General features: G+C 36.8%; 1 protein-coding gene across 1 annotated transcript in view; it reads left to right on the top strand.

Moving 5' to 3' along the window:
- The window catches only part of LOC138700056 (alpha-2Da adrenergic receptor), a 687,508-nt gene that overhangs the window by 553,243 nt on the left and 115,101 nt on the right, over nucleotides 1-19,164 (top strand). Inside the window, exon 4 of the mRNA XM_069826359.1 lies at nucleotides 9,218-9,546. Within this exon, the coding sequence (XP_069682460.1) occupies nucleotides 9,250-9,546 (297 nt within the window). The 5' untranslated portion in view covers nucleotides 9,218-9,249. The remainder of the gene's footprint in view (nucleotides 1-9,217; nucleotides 9,547-19,164) is intronic.

Below are 19,164 nucleotides of genomic sequence, written 5' to 3'. Positions count from 1 at the left end.
AGCAGCAATTTCATTTCCTTACATTTCCTAAAGTATCGTCACGTAGCCCTTGCAAAACAGGACTTTCTTGTTAGAAATATCCAAAAATGTCCAACGCTCTAAAATGTAAATTTATTTCTTTTAATTTCTCACTCTTGCATGTATTTTAACTAGATATTAATATGCATGCTACAGTATGAAGAGAGGCGAATATTAATGTGTTTACTTGTTAATAAACCAAGAGAGCCCAAAATCTGGTTGCGAGGATCTTCCGAATTTTCTGGTACGTCACTGCTTCCGTATGTACTGCAATGTAATTTTTAATATAATAGGTTAATTAAATAAGAAATTTGTCTTAATATTAAAACAAAGCCAAGATATTCTGAATAGAATCTGTAGCCTATTTGTTTGTTAAATTAAAAATAATACTGATTTACCATTGCAATAGGAATCTTTCCACATCATCAGTTTATCGATTATAAACTAGATCTGCAGCTGTATTGTTAAATGAAGCTTTTAATTGTCTTTGTGTCAAATAGAAACTTCATTAAAAACAGATTTGATAGCTTAGAAAGTTCGATAAATAAAGAAATATCTTATTATTCGCATGCACTGTGATGGCTTCTAAATATGTATAAACCGTTTTATTTTAGAGCGTGAATAATTGAGGTGTCTTATATGAAAGCTATTTGTAATCTTTTTTTTCTTATTCGCTTTCCTAATAGCAGTATTCATTTCAGCCCACTACCAGACTTCTGTTTACAATCAGAACAATGCAGTGCATCAGTAAGCCATTGAATTGCAGTCACTCTAGTATGCAGGGCATTAGAAGCGCTTTGGGTCTAAATCAATGCAGAACCAGAGTAATGTTGCAAACTCATTAGCGAATACTGCAGTGAATGTATCGGATTGGAACATTTCTCTCCTCTTTCTACCATGAACATAAGCGAGGATAATAATAGTAATATTAGTAGTTAAAAGGTAAAGGTATCCTCGTAACATGCCATGAAGGCACTTGGGGGGCATGGAGGTAGAGCCCCATGCTTTCCATGACATCGGCACTAGAATAAGGTGGTGTGGTCGGCACCACGCTCTGACCGCCTTTTACCCCCGGGAAAGACCCGGTACTCAATTTTATAGGAGGCTGAGTGAACCTCGGGGCCGTTCTGAAAGTTTGGCAACGAGAAAAAAATTCTGTCACCACCTGGGATCGAACGCCGGACCTTCCAGTCCGTAGCCAACTGCTCTACCAATTGAGCTACCCGGCCGCCAGTAATATTAGTAGTAGTAATAATAATAATAATAATAATAATAATTATAATTATAATATTATTATTATTATTATTATTATTATTATTATTATTATTTCTTTGTATATGTATTCCATAGAAATTACTGCTGGGGGTCATTTTCCTCAATGTCGCTGTGCACCCATTCTTGATTATATTCTCTGGACGATGTCTTCGAAATTTTATTGACTGGGGATCCAGAATTTTCGTCACAGATTTTTCATAACCCGGTGATTTCGTCACATATTAAAATTTGCCACTCCAACATCTTGTTACTGATTCACTTTTGTCACCAATTTAATTTCCTCATCACTATTCTCCACCACAATCCCCCCCCCCACTTCGTGTTGCTTCTGTTGATAATACCTATATAAAATGGTGCGTAATATAAAATCTCCTACTTCATTGTGCTCATACTGTTATTTTCGTTTGAAAGAATGCATTTTTTTGTGTTTGAAATCTTCAAGTTACAGGATTCATTGGTTTCAAAATCTTCAAGTTAAGGTAGGCTATGGCGGAATTATTTTTTATTCGTAAGAACTAATAGAGCAAGAGATAAGTTAATCTATAATGGACACATGTATACAAAGCACAAAGTTACGAAGACCGGGATTGTATGGAGGTGTGATCAGCGCGACATTTGTAATTCACTGGTGACTATTTCCTCAGATAAGAAAACCATTATAAAAGAATCTACATTGGGGTAGAATTGGAGTTACGTAATGTGTAGAAGCAATGAAAGCTGAAGCTGGAACTTCAGCGGAAGTTACGTCATCTATTTTACAACGACATACAATTACTATTTTGGTAACGAAATTCCCTAAGTATAAAAAGGATGACAAAATGTGTATGATGACGAAATATCTTCCGTGACAAAATCTCCTTCGTGACAAAACGCATGATGACAAAATGTAGTTGATGACCAAAAAACTATTGACGAAAATTAGGTGACAAACTATAACGATGACGAAATTTCACATTAAAAATGCCCTAGATCCCCTGAGTCTGATACTTTGCAGTATCCGTTACTAACATACTAATTTCTTCAAAATATTAGGCCCCTAATAAAGTACTGAATAACCCATTTAAATTATCAGTTATAGGTTCCCCACATAGTAGGAAATGGAAAAGGATCTAACATCAATTTACTTCGTGGTGTCTGCAGTGTCGACGCCACAAACAATGTATCGATCCTTTTTTGCGAAAACCTTCAATTAGCTAGTCTAGTCTAGTCTTTACCGGACATATTTTAATGTGCCCTTTGACATAAGCTGGTAGCATAGCAGCAGTTCGTGCCATGCCTGGAAGGACCACGGACAACAACCGCTATCGTCATTGTGGTAGCGAGATAGAAACTCTCCCACATGTCATCGGTTCTTGCCCGCATAGTGAGGCTTTGCGTAATACCAGACACCACAAAGTAAGAAGCGCCATTGCTCAAGCTATGCGTAATACTGGGTTTATAGTTTTCGAAGAGGTTCATGGTCTATCAACCACCAGCAGCACTCGTAGCATAGATATGATCGCTTTCCATGACCGTCGGAGAGGTTTTATAACTGACCCTGCAGTGCGCTTCGAGACTTGAAAGAGTCAACCGCAAGCTGTCCATAAGGAAAAACAATTCATCTATGAACCAACCATCCCGTATTATCAAGAGAAATATCAATTGCAACAGATAGAAGTAATAGGCTTGTTGGTCGGAGCAAGAGGATCCATCCCGAAACAGTTTGTTGATTTTTGTAAGGCTTTTCATTTGCCATCATTTATAATTACCAATGTTTGTTTACTTGCATTGAAAGGTTCGATTGCATTGTTAAGAAATCATCTCAGATAAGACATTGCACTGAAATTTATTTTTCTCTTTCTTGCCATAAAATCAATATTTTATATCCATAAAAAAATTATCCATGTAATATGTACTATTCAAAATTTTGTTTTGTAAATGGTATACTTTGTCTTCTAGGCAATCCCTGTTTAGGGAAAGTGTTTGAAATAAATAAAATAATAAATACAGTATAGCTAGACTGTATAAAATTTTCATTAATAAAATTGATGAAACAATGTAAATCTAACAGTGGTATCTCTTCATGTCAATTACAGCTCAAATAAGCGCAAACTATGCAGGATTGTGCATAAGATCTTATGCAAAATATATTATGACATGCGAAAAAAGTGTCTGATAAAAAATATGCAGTACAATTTCGAATAATACGGCTATACAATGTGTCCGTTATATTTTAAATTACATTAAAAATCAGCTTCATTTGCAGATTCAAACACTAGGATGAGTACTCTGCAGCTAAAAAAATCTTATTAACATTTCAGTGCTCTGTGCTTCTAGTATTTGTCCGGTGCAAATATAACAATTTAATTGAAAACACGTATGAGAATCACTGAAAGTTAATATAAATGAAAATGAAATTATTATTTGCGTTAACCATATTCATCCAACACTTTCTTATACAGTAAAATAGCCTGTTACTATTTGGTATAATTTGATATACAGGATGATTCACGAGGATTTACCGCCACTTACGGAGCTTATTTCCGAAGACATTCTGAGCAAAAAATGTAATATATATATATATATATATATATATATATATATATATATATATATATATATATATATATATATATATATGTCCTAATCTCAATATTTTCAGAGTTAAACTAATTTGAAGAAGTTTAAGGGTAAAACAATACTATAGATAAAGAATGAACTATTCAGGAGTGTCAATTCTTTAATCAGCTAGTATTTTGAAGCTACAAATGTGTTGTGAATTCCATAGTTGCTTCGTACAGAATTTTTTTTCGACTTTTTGAAACAAAATTACATTTTTCTTACGCATTTGTCATAACAATTGTTCCAAATCGCATCACTCTTGTAAATTCTTCACTACTGTACATTAGGATGCATTAAATGTACTTATCTAGTTTACATTTTCTTCTCGTAACTTTTCTCAGTATTAATGATAGGCCTATTACCTTTTCGTACGTTTTCTCATTGAAAGAATAGGAATTGATAAAAACGTTTCCTATGAAAGTTGTTTGTTTTGAAGAGCTCTGTCAAATGGTGCCATATTTGACTCAGACTCCCACTTGAAATTTTAAAGTAATACGCCACTGAGCCTAGTTCCTGTTAAGGCTGATTGATGAGATCAAGCTCAAGTGAAAGTTCGCATGTGCTTTAGTGATAAATAATTTTGTCTCGGAAATTTTGATGCAGTAGTTTAAGAAATAAATTACTGTTACGGGTGGTCTGAATCACCCTCTATTTCAGTTTAATAGAGACATACATTCTTATTCCGCAAGACAAAAAGAACATACAAATTTTTTCTCAGCATGACTCGGTAACATGCCACGAAAGGGATCAAACATTTTTAATAACATACGAGGCGCATCCAGAAAGTAAGTTTCCCTATTTTTTTTTAAACACACTTTCAGGAAAACATTTATTGGCAACAGGTACAGCAATGTTTCAGCTATTTTTCAACATAGCCACCATCAGAATTGAGACACTTGTCGTATCGTGGGATCAACTTTTGTATCCCTCTGTCGTAGAACTCCGCCGCCTTTGAATGGAACCAGCGTGTGACAGACGTCTTCAGCTCTTTGTCGTTGCCAAAACGCTCACCGGAGGACAGGAATTTCTTGAGGTGCAAGAAAACGTGAAAATCGCTGGGAGCAAGATCAGGACTGTAGGGTTGATGATCAAATAACCCCCAGCCAAATTCCGTCAAAACAGCTGCTGTGCGCCGAGCCGTATGTGGAGAGCATTGTCATGGAGGAGCACAACACCTGCAGTAAGCATTCCACGCCTCTTGGAACCAGCGTGTGACAGACGTCTTCAGCTCTTCGTCGTTGCCAAAACGCTCACCGGAGGACAGGAATTTCTTGAGGTGCAAGAAAACGTGAAAATCACTGGGAGCAAGATCAGGACTGTAGGGTGGATGATCAAACAACTCCCAGCCAAATTCCGTCAAAACAGCTGCTGTGCGCCGAGCCGTATGTGGAGAGCATTGTCATGGAGGAGCACAACACCTGCAGTAAGCATTCCACGCCTCTTGTTTTGAATGGCACGTCGCAATTTTCGCAGTGTTTCACAGTAACGGTCAGCGTTCACTGTTTCACCTCTTGGAAGGAAGTCAATGAGCAGAATGCCTTCCTGTCCCAGAACACCGAGCACATAACTTTCCGTACCGACAGCGTCTGTTTGAATTTCGTCCTGTCCGGAGATCCACTATGCCGCCAATGCATTGACTGCTGCTTGGTTTCCGGGGTGAAGTGCGAAATCCTAGTCTCATCGCCCGTGACGATCCTGTCGAGGAACTCGTCGCCGTCATCGTGAACCGTTGCAGAAATGTCAGTACTGCTCCTAAAAGTTGCATTTTGTGTTCGGGTGTCAGGTTTTTCGGCACCCACCTGGCACACACTTTTTTGAACAGCAGGTCTTAGTGACAATCTCATGCAACAAGGATCGCGATATTTGCGGAAAATGACTGCTCAGCTCCGTAATCGTGAAGCGACGGTTCTCCATGATGCACTGCCGCACCACCTCAATGCGATCATCATTGATGAGGGACGGTCGCCCACTGCGCTCTTCATCATGGACACTTTGACGAACTTCAGAAAACTGCCTACACCAGCGACGCACCATCTGCATACTCATGATGTTCGACCTGACAGAGCTGCCGATGAATTTCAATTGGCGCAATGCTTTGTGCATTAAAGAACTTTATCACCGACCGAACGTCGCAGGCGGCGGGAGAAGGAATAAGAGCTTCCATTTCGGGCCACTGCTGCCACGCTACTGGCACCAGGCGGGACCTGTCCGGCTGGCATATGATTGATACATCATAGATCTGTTACGCATGCGCAATTGAAAGGGCTAATTACGTTTATTTTCAAGGGGAGAAATCGGGAAACTTACTTTCTGGACGCGCGTCGTATAATCAACTTCCTTTAGAATACGAGTACAAAGTTTTACCAAATTCCCGGTGTTTTAAGAAATGTTTAAAAAACCTTTTGGGAAGTTTATTTATTTTAAATCTCGGTTGATTTATTTATTTGATGGTTTCAAACTTTTTCTTCTTTCTCCCTAAAACTTCAATGTTGCCTTACTGTTCTTATTTATTTTCTTTCTTTAGTTCTTATCATATTGTATGTTTTCCCAGACTGTAGTTTCATGATTTGTTCAATTATATTGTACAACATAACTTATGTATCTGTTCTTGTATTGCTCCTAAATATGAGTGTTACTTGTTGGGACTTAATAAATTAAATAAAACACGATTCCATGTCTAAAAGTTTGTGTTATGTGCATGTCACTTGAAAACTCTCTGTCCGTTGACCGGTGGATGAAAGGAACTAGCTCAGTCCGTTCATAAAAATGGACTTAAGGCGTTTTGGGATCAAACTTTTCAAGTGTATTATTGCGATGTAGCGAAGTACATATGATATTTCCGTGCAGAAATTCTGCGTTATCATATGGTGAAGGATCGGTGGAGCGGAGAAAAATTCCTGCACGGAAATATCATATGTACTTCGGTACATCGCAATAATATGATATGCGTATATAATCGCTTAGTGACTTAAGACGGCGCTCATTCTGTCGAATCCCGGCCACTTAGTCACTCGCAATGAGTGCACCTCTGCACATAGTGTGTTGGACATTGTGCCACTGTTACACATCTGTGTCAGTACATGAAGGTTGACCACTAAAGGGAAACTAAGAGGTGGAGCTTAAACTGAGAGGATTCAATCCGGCATCGGAATTGGAATCCGGTGTGACTTAGTGGATAGAGAGTCAGCACGTAGAGCTGAAAACCCGGATTCGAATCCCGGTGCCGGAGAGAATTTTTTTCCGCTCCACCGATCCTTCATCTTCAACTGTAATTCTAAGTGAAACCCTAGATCATATATACCCCAGATAGGTCGGCCTTATAGGCTTTGACGTTAACAACTTTTGTCAGGTTTATTGCGCTGTCATCTAGTTGTTACATAAGGAGTCACGTCATTATTCCCATTTGAATTGCATTAGCAACTGTACTGCCACCTCGTGTTCGTTTACGGCGGACGGGTGGCGATCCTGGCGGTTGTTCTCTTCAAAGTGCTGCCGATTTTAACATAGCGATGAGCTATCTGTTACATATATGATCTAGGGTGAAACTAACACTGCCACATTTTAGTTCGTGTGCGATATTGACTTATCAAAATAAACAGTATTTCGCAGCCAAAACAATTTGGAAACTGGTGTAACCATAAGCAACGGAAAGAGATCAATACGATGAAGTATTAGAATAATTCTACTCCTTGAAAAAATAATAATTGTAGATAAAATTTAGTTCTAAACGTACATGCATAAGGTTACTGTTTTTTTTTTTTTTAGTGCTTAACAGAATACTTGGAAACAAAATCCAAACCACATGAAATAGCATAATTCTGAATATCCGGCGCAAGAAAGCTTCTCAAGGCCAAATCGATTTATATTTGGTATAAGAAATAGTCGTGTTTCAAATGGGATAAACAGATTTCAATATGGGGGGTGGGAGGTGTGACACTGCACTGCACTCTATCTGTTTACGCCAATCCACTTTCATTTCATGGCTTTGACATTTAAAAGCATTGGCGAGAAGTATCGATCTGGTAGTTTAAAAGTGCATTCTTGTTTGAATATATGATTCGCGATTGGTGAATCATGTCTCATGATTTAGCCATCAGCTCCAAACGTAGAGTTTCTTTGCTGTTATTTTTTCTCTGGAGTATTCCATTGCGGTAATTGATGGCGTACTCGGAATATTTTTAGATAAAGTAGTTTTGAGTTCCGTCCTCTCTGGAGGAATATGTCGTAGATAAAAACATTGTACAGTAGGGGAGGCAATTGTCTGTGACCTTATCAAGTGCCGTGGCTGTATCACCAATGGGTATGAAGAGGGAAGATAGGTTTTATTCATAAATGAACATCCGTGTCGGTAGATTCGTATAATATTAACCAACCTGAAACAAACTCTCTTCCTGATAGCTCATTCTTTCCCTTCCCACACAGCTTACAAGCCAGGTTTCAGGTCTCGCCTCCTCACGTGCATGTCTAGCTTAGACTAAATTGAACTATAACCACAGTCTAGTATATACAATCACGAAGTTTGAGTTGTGAGAGTGCTAGGAACAATAGACTGTGCTGGTACTATTTCGCATTGTCTGTAATGAGGCGATATTAGAGATCCTAGTGGTTAGCAACTATCTATGGATGCATATTTACTACGTATTGAGCTTCGTGACTGTATATATTAGACTGTGCTATAACTTTATAACAACAATAAAGTTAAGTTGAATTGTGAATTACTACAGAACCTTCATCAAATTTATTAATGATAAATTCGCAAATTCCGTTTGAAAACGTGAACCTTACGAAGCAAATTCGGTCTAGTATATAGGCAAATGCTGAGGTGCGACGAGAAATTATGACTCGTCATGTCCTCTACCATAGTTCACATACATATTCCACCTAGTGGTATATCGTATATAAACTTTACCCTTGTATTTTACACCACTTTCAGATTGAAATGCATTTCATCAAAATTTTAATAAACCCATTGAATATCAATACAGATAATTCTGAAGTGCTATCGTAAGTTTTGAAATATAAGCGAATAAATTTGGAATACAATACAAGATTTTATATTCCAGAAACATTGTTCAAGATAAGGTGAAGAAGAGAATATTTAATGCACAGAAATAGAAAGAATATATTCAAATTGGTGCTTTTGTTGATTGTTTCTGATAGTTTCTTTCAAGACAAATTGAAGCGTATAATATTATTATCGAAAGTAACATATTACATCTTACAGATGCCTTCCATCAGAAGTGTAATTCAAGTTTATCGTAAGACTGCAATCAAGAAAAGTCCTAGATCACCACATCTAGATCAGGTATTCTGCCTGTTTCAGTAATAAGACTATCGACGCCATGGTGTGACGTAATGACGCCGGTGAACGTGACGGCGGCGGAAGCCGGGCCGCTGTTGGGCGTGGAGCTGCTGGCGCTGGTGTCCATGTACGGCATCATCCTGGTGGCCGGCGTCATAGGGAACTCCATGGTGGCCGTGGTCATGTGCACCCAGCAGACTGCCCGCATGCGGAACAACCTCATGCTCAGTGTGTGCGTGTCTGATCTCCTGGTTTGCGCCCTCAGCGGCCCCCTAGCCGCCGCGTCCAACACCTACCACAACGTGTGGATGCTCAGTCACGTTGCCTGCAAGCTTACAGCCTTCCTACAGGTGATACACTTTTAACAATATCAGGCCGTAATCCTAACATCTAATTTACCGACGTGAACCAACTGAATTAGAATAGTTTTGTTTAAACTACACAAGAGATTAGTCTAGGGCTATATGTACTAAAAGTAGTATTGCCAAATACTTTACTATAGTGAGGGTCACATAAAACAGTTCATAAACAGCAAATATTGCCGTCTTGTCAGTGTTGCCAACTGTTACCAGATATCACACGATCCTACATAATAAATGACTTATTCACTTACCATATTTTATGTTGGAAGGTTATTCTAAATAATTAAATAATTTGTAACATATTTTCTTAGGCAAAATATATGGGAAAGGGATCAACATGTCAAGTATTTTGTCTGGCAATACGAAATTCATTGGTTTGACTAAACAATTAACTCACGAGACATAACCTAAAAATGTATTTTGTTTGACCACATGAAATTATTAGTACTAACTCCGAAAACTTACCTGACTATAGTCTTGAATTGTAACCACAATGGAACATAAAATAACTATTATGTATTAATATTAATATTGATGTTAATTAATTATTAGTATGTTCAAATTTCACTAGTTTCCAGTAACTGGCTCAGAAATCTAGTACAATTTTAATTTCATGGAACTTCACTGCGACAAATATTGTCGATATTTGTCTCAGCTGCCAACATACCAGTTACAAAATCACTACCACTTGTAGTATTTGTCTGTATCGAAATTCGAAACGAAATTGTCAAAATAAAATTCAACCTGCAAACTAGAAAATCACCACAATCCACTAGCATATGTAGTAATGGGGGGAAAATGGTTAGGTTTCACCCTTAGGGCAAGAAGTAAGCTGACCCGGACTATATAATAATACCGGACAGCTGTATATTAGCAGCATTGACGTGAGTGCGAAATGTCACGGAGCTGACATCTAGTGGAGAGGTGTAGTATTACGACCACAAATACAAATATTAACTTAGCGGGAATTGGACTACTGTTTACAACGTGAGGCAATAATGTGGAGTAATGTATGAGACACTTAAGAAATATTGAATAGTATTTAATGTAACAATATTATTTTATATTAAAGCTGCATATTATGAGAAATATTTCATACTTCGTATTATTTTCCGTAATTAATTATTATCGGTAAGTTACATCTTCTTTCTTTGCTTTAGTGATACAAAATTAATTCTGACATTAAGAATGAATATACAATAACACTTCATATACCCATTGCTAGCAGCTGCAAAGATAAAATTGGTAGTAATCTGTTGCTTGTAATAATTAGTAAAGACATGTGGACAACGATAAAAATTAATTTGATAAAATCTTTAAATTTCCAATACATTTTCACTTCTATTTATTTATTAGGCCTAAATAAAAACTTTTATTGTTCTATTAACACAGAGACGAAGGCATACTACAGAATTTTGTTGACTCACGTTTTATGATCCCTCGGAAATCGACAGTACGATTTGGAGCAGTTTGTAATGCTGTAATTGTAGCAGTTATAAACAGCACATATACACCCTGACATTTTAATAGAGCACTAATTAATACAAGTATTTACTAGCCCAGCAACAATCTGCACTGTAGTAGATTACAGCTTGCTTCGCGGGTTTCAGCACACCCTGTCGCCTAGGAGCAGCAGAACTGCTAGCTGTCCGGTATTGTTATATTAAGGTATTTGGTATTGCTACGTCGTATACATTTAATCACAATTATAACAATTGATCAGCCTAATGAACTTTCAAGACAGCGTTATAACCCTTATGAAATTAGAGTAACAGTTTTCAACTGTACTTCCATCTAGCAGTCGTTACCAAAAAATGTATTTTCGACAGTGGACGCTCTGGTGGTTGTTCTCTATTTATGTTGCCATGTGGTAAAATGGGAATAATCCTCCGGTGTGTGTGTGTGCGTGTGTGCGCGCGCGCGTGCGTAATTAGGGATTTAAGGCATGCTCTCATACGCGTTTGATATCACATATTGCTGGATCCAGCCGTGATGTGGGAAGTAAAGCATATTATGTCCAATCACAGAAACCATAACAAATTTGAGAGTAGCGTCTTTTGATAACCGGCGTAACGATATCTTGCAGGTGTAATACGCACTGGGAGCGGTTCAATAGAATAGTACTTGCCTTCTTCAGGTGTTTTATTAGGTGAAGGCTGGAAGATTGTAAATTTTGTAACATTGCAAACTACGCTTTCTCAACCATAATGTTCACCACGCCTACTCAAATATAGTTGATGAATAAGCAGTAGGATCTGGTGTAGTGACATTGATCAACAGTGAAGTTAACATAAAAATAAATAAAAACTGAATTTAAGTTGCTCAAATAATCAGGCACAGCAATATGCAATTTTCATGGCATTAGAAATAATTGGTAAATTAAATTCTAAAACTCCAAACACAACAAATATATATATGTATATATATATATATATACACATACACAGATGGTAAAATCACCATGGATTCCATAAGTAATATAGCAGCCACAAACATTTAATAGAAGATTCGTCCCTAGTTCAGTTTCTTACGATCAGTTCAATCTAAGTTCTTTTCACACTAGTTCTCTAATCTATCTGGTTCATATTTATCAGAAATCTCAACGCAGACTGACTGCCTTTCACTTCTTACTTCGGATGCCACAGCCCCATCTCAGCCAGTGTAAAGCTTGTCAATGCCATTTAAATCTCGTCAAAAACAAACTGTAATCTCAATCCACCTCAGCGAATCCCTCAGACGTATTTCACTTATAAACATTGCGGCTGTGTCAACATACATAGTCCCTGACGATTTTATATCATATAGCCTACATATTAAAAACGGTTTAAAGTTTCTTTTCCTTTCAGATATAACTTTTTTATTCCTAGTATCTGGTGATCCTAATTTCAGTTCCGGTATTCTAAAAGAAGAGATTCTCTAAATTCGTACATGAAAACAAAGTCAATTAATTCGTTTGCATGCAGATTAGAACATCATAAAATTAGTAATAACTCTCATAAAGGAAAATCCATTTGTATTGTTTTTGTATTATTTATTTGTTACATATAGATGTCGAGGTTTCATGTGTAGTTCATCTTAACCATCTAACAAACATAATTACATATGAACTTCTGTGGTATGGGTTTAAACAGTTCCAGTACATACAGTATATGTAATGGAATTCCCCAAGGGTAAATTTTAGGTCCCTTGCTTTATTTAATGTTTGTAAACGATTTTGCCCCCCTAATAAAAGATGTAGGTCATCGCATATTATTTGCAGATGATACAACTATAGTATTTATAGCCAATAGCGCCAACGTATTCCAATCTTAAACAGAGGCAATTCTCCTCAAAATATGTGATTAGTTCTCAGCCAATAAATTAGTACTAAATTGTAACCAAACTAACATAATTCAATTTAAATCCTGCCCAATTCAATCTCGCAAATTTCAAGCCCAATAATTAACAACAGGTCCCAAATAGAAACAACAACAACCAAATTTCGTGACATACAAATCGATAATATGTTAAATTGGAAAAATCATATTAAAGAAATTACCCCCAAACTAAATTAAGTAGGTTTTGCTATTAGATCTATGCAGGAGGTATTAAATACCAATACCTTAAAAACGATATACTTTGCATACTTCTACTCAGTAATGAGTTTTGAAATAATATTCTGGGGAAGTTCTACACATAGTAACAGTAGACTATGTTCCTATTACAAAAAAAGTAATTAGAATAATAGTAAGTGCCAAATCTAGGAAATCGTGTAAGACCATTTGCATAAAAAAACTACAAATAATGTCCATGGCTTGTCAATATATGTTTTCATTAATAATTTTTCTCGTAAGTAATCGTGAAAACTTTGTAACTAATTCAACAGTTGATACCATAAATAATCGTCAAAAAATTACTTTCATACTCCATCGGCAAATCTATCATGCTATCAAAAAGGAATGGCAGTAAAAATTTTTAATAGCCTCCCTATGGATATAAAAAAATAAACTCAAAATATAAGATTATTTACGGTAAAATTACTTAATTTCTCACGCCTTCTATTCTATAGGTGAATTTATTACATTCAACAACACTGTATGAATATGTCTGTCTTCTATTAAATATTGATACTAACCCTTACGTTATACTAGCACATTGTAAAACTCTTCTGTATATATTACAACTTGACTGTAATAATAATTAAGACTTTGTAATACTATTAAGATTGTTTGACACGTTCCATATTCTAGCTGTAAAGCGATGTATGGATACCATGGAATTTAAATAAATACAATACAATACAGTACAGGATATAAATTATACATAATGCCAATTATTGCATAGTTCATATCAGTCTACTGAACAAAATGTCTAGTGAAATTGAGTTAGCCTATTTCTTATAATTTCAGTTTTTGTTGTACAAAGAAATTTTAAAACGTTACACACTCTGCAATGCTGTAAAGGTTACAGCTAACGTATGCGAGATATAGGTGAAACAACTAGAAATGTAAACATAACACATGCAATTACTTTTAAAGAGGGCTCGGGAAATTTGATTTCTTGTATTTAAGTTTACCGGTTAGTGCTTTAAAAATGAAAGTTGAAGGGAACTATTTTTAATTACCTGAAGAAAATGATAGGAAATTTTCTGAATCATTGATTAAATTTGTATAACGTGAAATAAGCCCTTTTTATTGCCAGTGTTCACCGAAAATTTAATTAAAATTAAGTCGAAGGGTTTAAAATAATATTTTTAATTTTGTTCTTTTAACGTAAAATAACCATATCGTATTTTTATCTTTACCTTTAGAGTTCTAAATGTTTTAAAGTTGTATTTTATGTGAAATAACCGTATTTATTGTTTACGAACTCTAGAATATTCAGATGAAGTGGGAGTGTAGAAATGTTTCTTAATCTTTTCAAATCAATTTGAAATAAGCGTGTCTTATTGTCTGTGTTCTCTGAACATTTAATTAAAAATAGGCTTAGAGTTTATTTTAAATTGTACAAGATTTTGTTAACTTGAAACAAGCAGTGTTCATTCTCCGTTCTCTAACACAGTTTAAACACAAAAATTAAACGGTATAACTTATCGTCCGTGTTTTTTCATACGAGTTTAAATATATATACAGGATGTTTAAAAATACGGGGCATAATTTCAGGTATGTATTTCCCACAAGTAGACAATCAAAATACTCGTAGTTCATTCCAACATGTTTCCGGAAATGCTTCATTTCCGAGTTATGCCCTTCACAACATTTAAATTCACCGGAACGTTTTTATTTCCGCAGGTCGTTGTCATTACAGAAGATGTTCAAAATGTCCACCTCCTGCTTGAATACAGACCTCACATCGATGTCTCATTGACCTGCGAACACGATTCCAAACTCCAGGAGTATTGCGTATGTCCTCAGAACATGACACAATTCGATTTCTAAGGGATTCCAAATCAGGCACCGGAGACGAATAAACCAATGATTTTAAATGACCCCACAAGTAGAAATCGAGAGGGTTCAGATCAGGTGAGCGTGGAGGCCAAGCAATTGGGCCACCTCTACCTATCCATCGATCAGGAAACCTTCGATCCAAGTACCGGCGAGCCGTACGACTGAAGTGTGCAGGAGCGCCATCATGCAAGAAGTGAATGTGTTGACGATTGATCAGTGGAGAGTCTTCTAAAACATGAGGTATGGTGTTTTCCAGGAAGTTTGTGTACGCCTGCCCCGTAAGTCTGTTTACAAGTACATGGGGTCCAACAAATCGATCACCAATTATACCGGCCCACATGTTGAGGGAGAACCGCACCTGGTGATGAGATGGAACAGTTGCACGTGGGTTTTCGTACGCCCATACATGCTGATTGTGGAAATTTGTTATGCCATCTCGTGTGAACTGTGCTTCATCTATAAATAATACTAAGGCAGGAAAGTTCGGATTTACATCACACTGCTGCAAGAACCACTGACAGAACCTAACTCGTACAGGGTAGTCTGCTGGTGACAGGGCCTGTACACGTTGCAAAGATAAGGATACAATTGATACTCTTTCAACAGTCTCCAGACAGTCGTATGACGAACATTGACTTGCAACGCTACCCTTCGTGTGCTGATAGAAGGAGTCATGTTCACAGCCTCCAGAATCTCCTCCTGTACTTCTGGAGTTGTAGATCTTGGTCGTCCCCTTCCCAATCCAGGAGAGTTAAATTTTCCATACTCGCACAGACGGTAATGGAGACGTACAAATGTCTTCCGATCTGGACATTGTCGCTGTGGGTACGTCTCCTGGTACAAACGACGAGCCAGCGCAGCATTGCCGTCCGCCTTACCGTACATGAAGTGTATCTCTGCCAGCTCTTTATTTGAATACATGTCGCACAGTCTAACGCCTATACAGTCTAACGCCTACAGTCTAACGCCTTGGAATGAACTGTCAGAGTGCCCTCTTAATGTCTCCTCTGCAGAAAGAAAAACGTTCCGGTGAATTTCAATGTTGTAAAGCATTTCCGGACACATGTTGCAATGAACTATTTTGATTGTCTACATGTGGGAAATACATACCTGAAATTATGCCCCGTATTTTTAAACACCCTGTGTATATATATATATATATATATATATATATATATATATATATATACACACATACACACATATTGGCAATGACCTCTCACTTCCCTATTCAAAACAAGCCAGGTGAAGGGGTTGTTCAGAGCAAGACTACCTAATGTGTACTCCCTGATGATTATAGCTTTGAACGATCTCATAAATTATGTAATTTAAAATGCACATTTTCCTGGAAAACTATTCAAAATATAGCAAAGTGGTATTAGAATTTTTGTTACTCTTTATTAAAGAAATCATCCACCAGAATTAAAGACATTACTTGCGGTTCACCCTATATTAACCTGTGGTCGTGCAACCACCGTATTTCCTTGAATATTGTAATGATCTGCGTATTGTTAAAGGAAAGTTTTAAAGCCTAAGGCCTAAATAACATACATACGCTCTCAGAGAGTTGTGCTCTGCAGTACGTAAACTGAACCTGTGTGTCATGGAATGCTATTTTGTCATGCGAAAACAGGAGTAGTCGATACAGTGCGCTCGTTGATGAACATTGCACCTCAGTAAAGAACAAAGGACATGGCATGCTTTGAATTGTATGAGCTCGAAATCCCAGAAAGCCTGGCTTTTGGTCAGGAAGTCGCTAGCATGTCTGTATCCCATTCGGCTGCATTTGTACAGTTCGATTGTTCTTAATAGGAATGTTTGAAGTTTCTTCCGAGTTGGAAAAAGCCTGCTCTGTTTCTTCCTCGCTCTTTATTTACTTGTGCTGTACTTACTTTAAGTTACTGGTACCGGTATATTATTATTATTATTATTATTATTATTATTATTATTATTATTATTATTATTATTATTATTATTATTATTATTATTATTATTCATTTAGTGTTCTGCCCAAGGGTAGGTCTGCAAACCCAGCTTTCTCCAGTCTTTCCTATTTTCTGCATTCCTCTTTGTTTTCTCATACGATCCATATATTATCTTAATGTCGTCTATCATCTGATATCTTCTTCTACCCCGAACTCCTCTCCTGTTCACCATCCTTTCCAGGGCATCCTTCAGTAGGCAGTTTCTTCTCAGCCAGTGACCCAATCAATTCCTCTTCCTGTTCAGTTTCAGCATCATTCTTTCTTCACTCACTCTTTCCAACACAGCTTCATTTCTTATTCTGTCTGTCCACTTCACACGTTCCATTCTTCTCCATATCCACATTTCAAATTCTTCTATTCGCTTCGTCGTAATATCCACGTTTCTGCCCTATACAATGCCACACTCCATACAAAGCACTTAACTAGTCTCTTCCTTAGTTCTTTCTCCAGAGGTCCGCAGAAGATGCTCCTTTTTCTGTTAAAAGCTTCCTTGGCCTTTGCTATCCTCCTTTTGACTTCCTGGCAGCAGCTCATGTTACTGCTTTTACTGCATCCCAAGTATTTGAAGCTGTCCAGATGCTCTACTGCCTCATTTAGAATTCTCAAGTTTACCTTCTTTATTTTTCTTCCTATGACCATAGTCTTGGTCTTATTTGCATTTACCTTCATTCCATACTGCTCACAGCTGTCATTTAGCTCCAGTAGCATATCCTTAAATATAATTTCCTCTTTTACTAACAACACCATATCATCAGCGAATCTTATGCAGTTTATTCTTCTTCCTCCTACTTTCACTCTGAAAACAGTTCTTTACTAAATCCTCCAAGTAGATGTTGAACAGGATAGGTGATAAAGGACATAATTGACTTACTCCTCTCCCAATTTCACTTCCTTCTGACATTTCTTCTCCTATCCTGACTTTGACTCGTTGTTTCATATAAAGATTACTGATCACTCTTCTCTCTTTCCAATCCACACCAATTTTCTTTGGGATCCCCATCAGTTTATTCCAATCCACTCTGTCAAAATCCTTTTCTAGGGCCACAAACACTACAAACACTTCTTTATTCTTCTCTAGGTATCTTTCGCCGATTGTCCGCAGCAGTCCAATGTCCAATTGCATCTCTCGTACCTTTTCCCTTCCTGAAGCCAAACTGCTTTTCTTCCAACACTTCTTCCATCTTAGAATATAAACGTCGATTCAGTATTCGCAAGAGTATCTTCGTCGAGTGTGATATTAGACTGATAGTCCTGAACTCCTTACATTTCTTGGCATTATTTTTCTTCGGTATTGTTATTATTATTGTTATTATTATTATTATTATTATTATTATTATTATTATAAATTTATGTACACTCTTCATTTCGCTAATGAACAAATAATTATAGCTCAGGCTCAGGAAGATATGCAGTGTATGGTCAGGAAATTAATTGAAGAATATAATATGTGGTGAGTAACGATAAATTCTAATAAATCACAATATTTATTAGTTGGAAACACAAAAAATACAAAATTTAGAAATTGAAGGACAAATAATTATAAGAGGTTATGACGAGATTAAATACTTACGAGTAAAAATAAATAAAAATTGAAGTTATTATGTTGAAGAGACTAAACATAGGAATAATCAAGATAAATGTTCTATTTCAACTTTAAATGAAGTGTAGTGGGATAAGAATATAACAACATTACAAAACAAAAAAACTGTAACACAATTGTTAAAACTATTATCCTTTACGGAGCATAAATTTGGCCATTAAAGAAAACAAATAGAGCTGTTATTGGCAACAGAAATGGATTTTTGGCATCGAACGTCCACAATTTCAAGAAGATAAAAAATTAAAAATGAAGTTTCATTCATTCATTTAGTGGTCTGCCCAAGGGCAGGTCTTTCAGCTTTCTCCAATCTTTACTATTTTCTGCCTTCCTTATCGTTTCCTCATATGATCCATATATCTTCATAATGTGTCCTTCCCCAGCATCCCCCTCCCGGACATCCGAATGGGGGGATAGTTTACGTCCGGAATCTTTTACCGTGAAAAGACTCACTATGTCATGTTTGCAGTTTTTCTTTGGGAAAGATAAATGCGGTAGCTTCCCGTTGCTTTTCGCACACCACTCTCTCTTTCGAATCTTAAAAAGATCCCAGGGGGCCCCAGCGTGCAGGAGAGGAGAGTGGATTTGACTAATTAGG

The sequence above is a fragment of the Periplaneta americana genome, chromosome 5 (assembly GCF_040183065.1).
Source record: "Periplaneta americana isolate PAMFEO1 chromosome 5, P.americana_PAMFEO1_priV1, whole genome shotgun sequence".
NCBI classification, from domain to species: domain Eukaryota; kingdom Metazoa; phylum Arthropoda; class Insecta; order Blattodea; family Blattidae; genus Periplaneta; species Periplaneta americana.
This window is presented reverse-complemented; position numbering and strand designations above follow the sequence as displayed.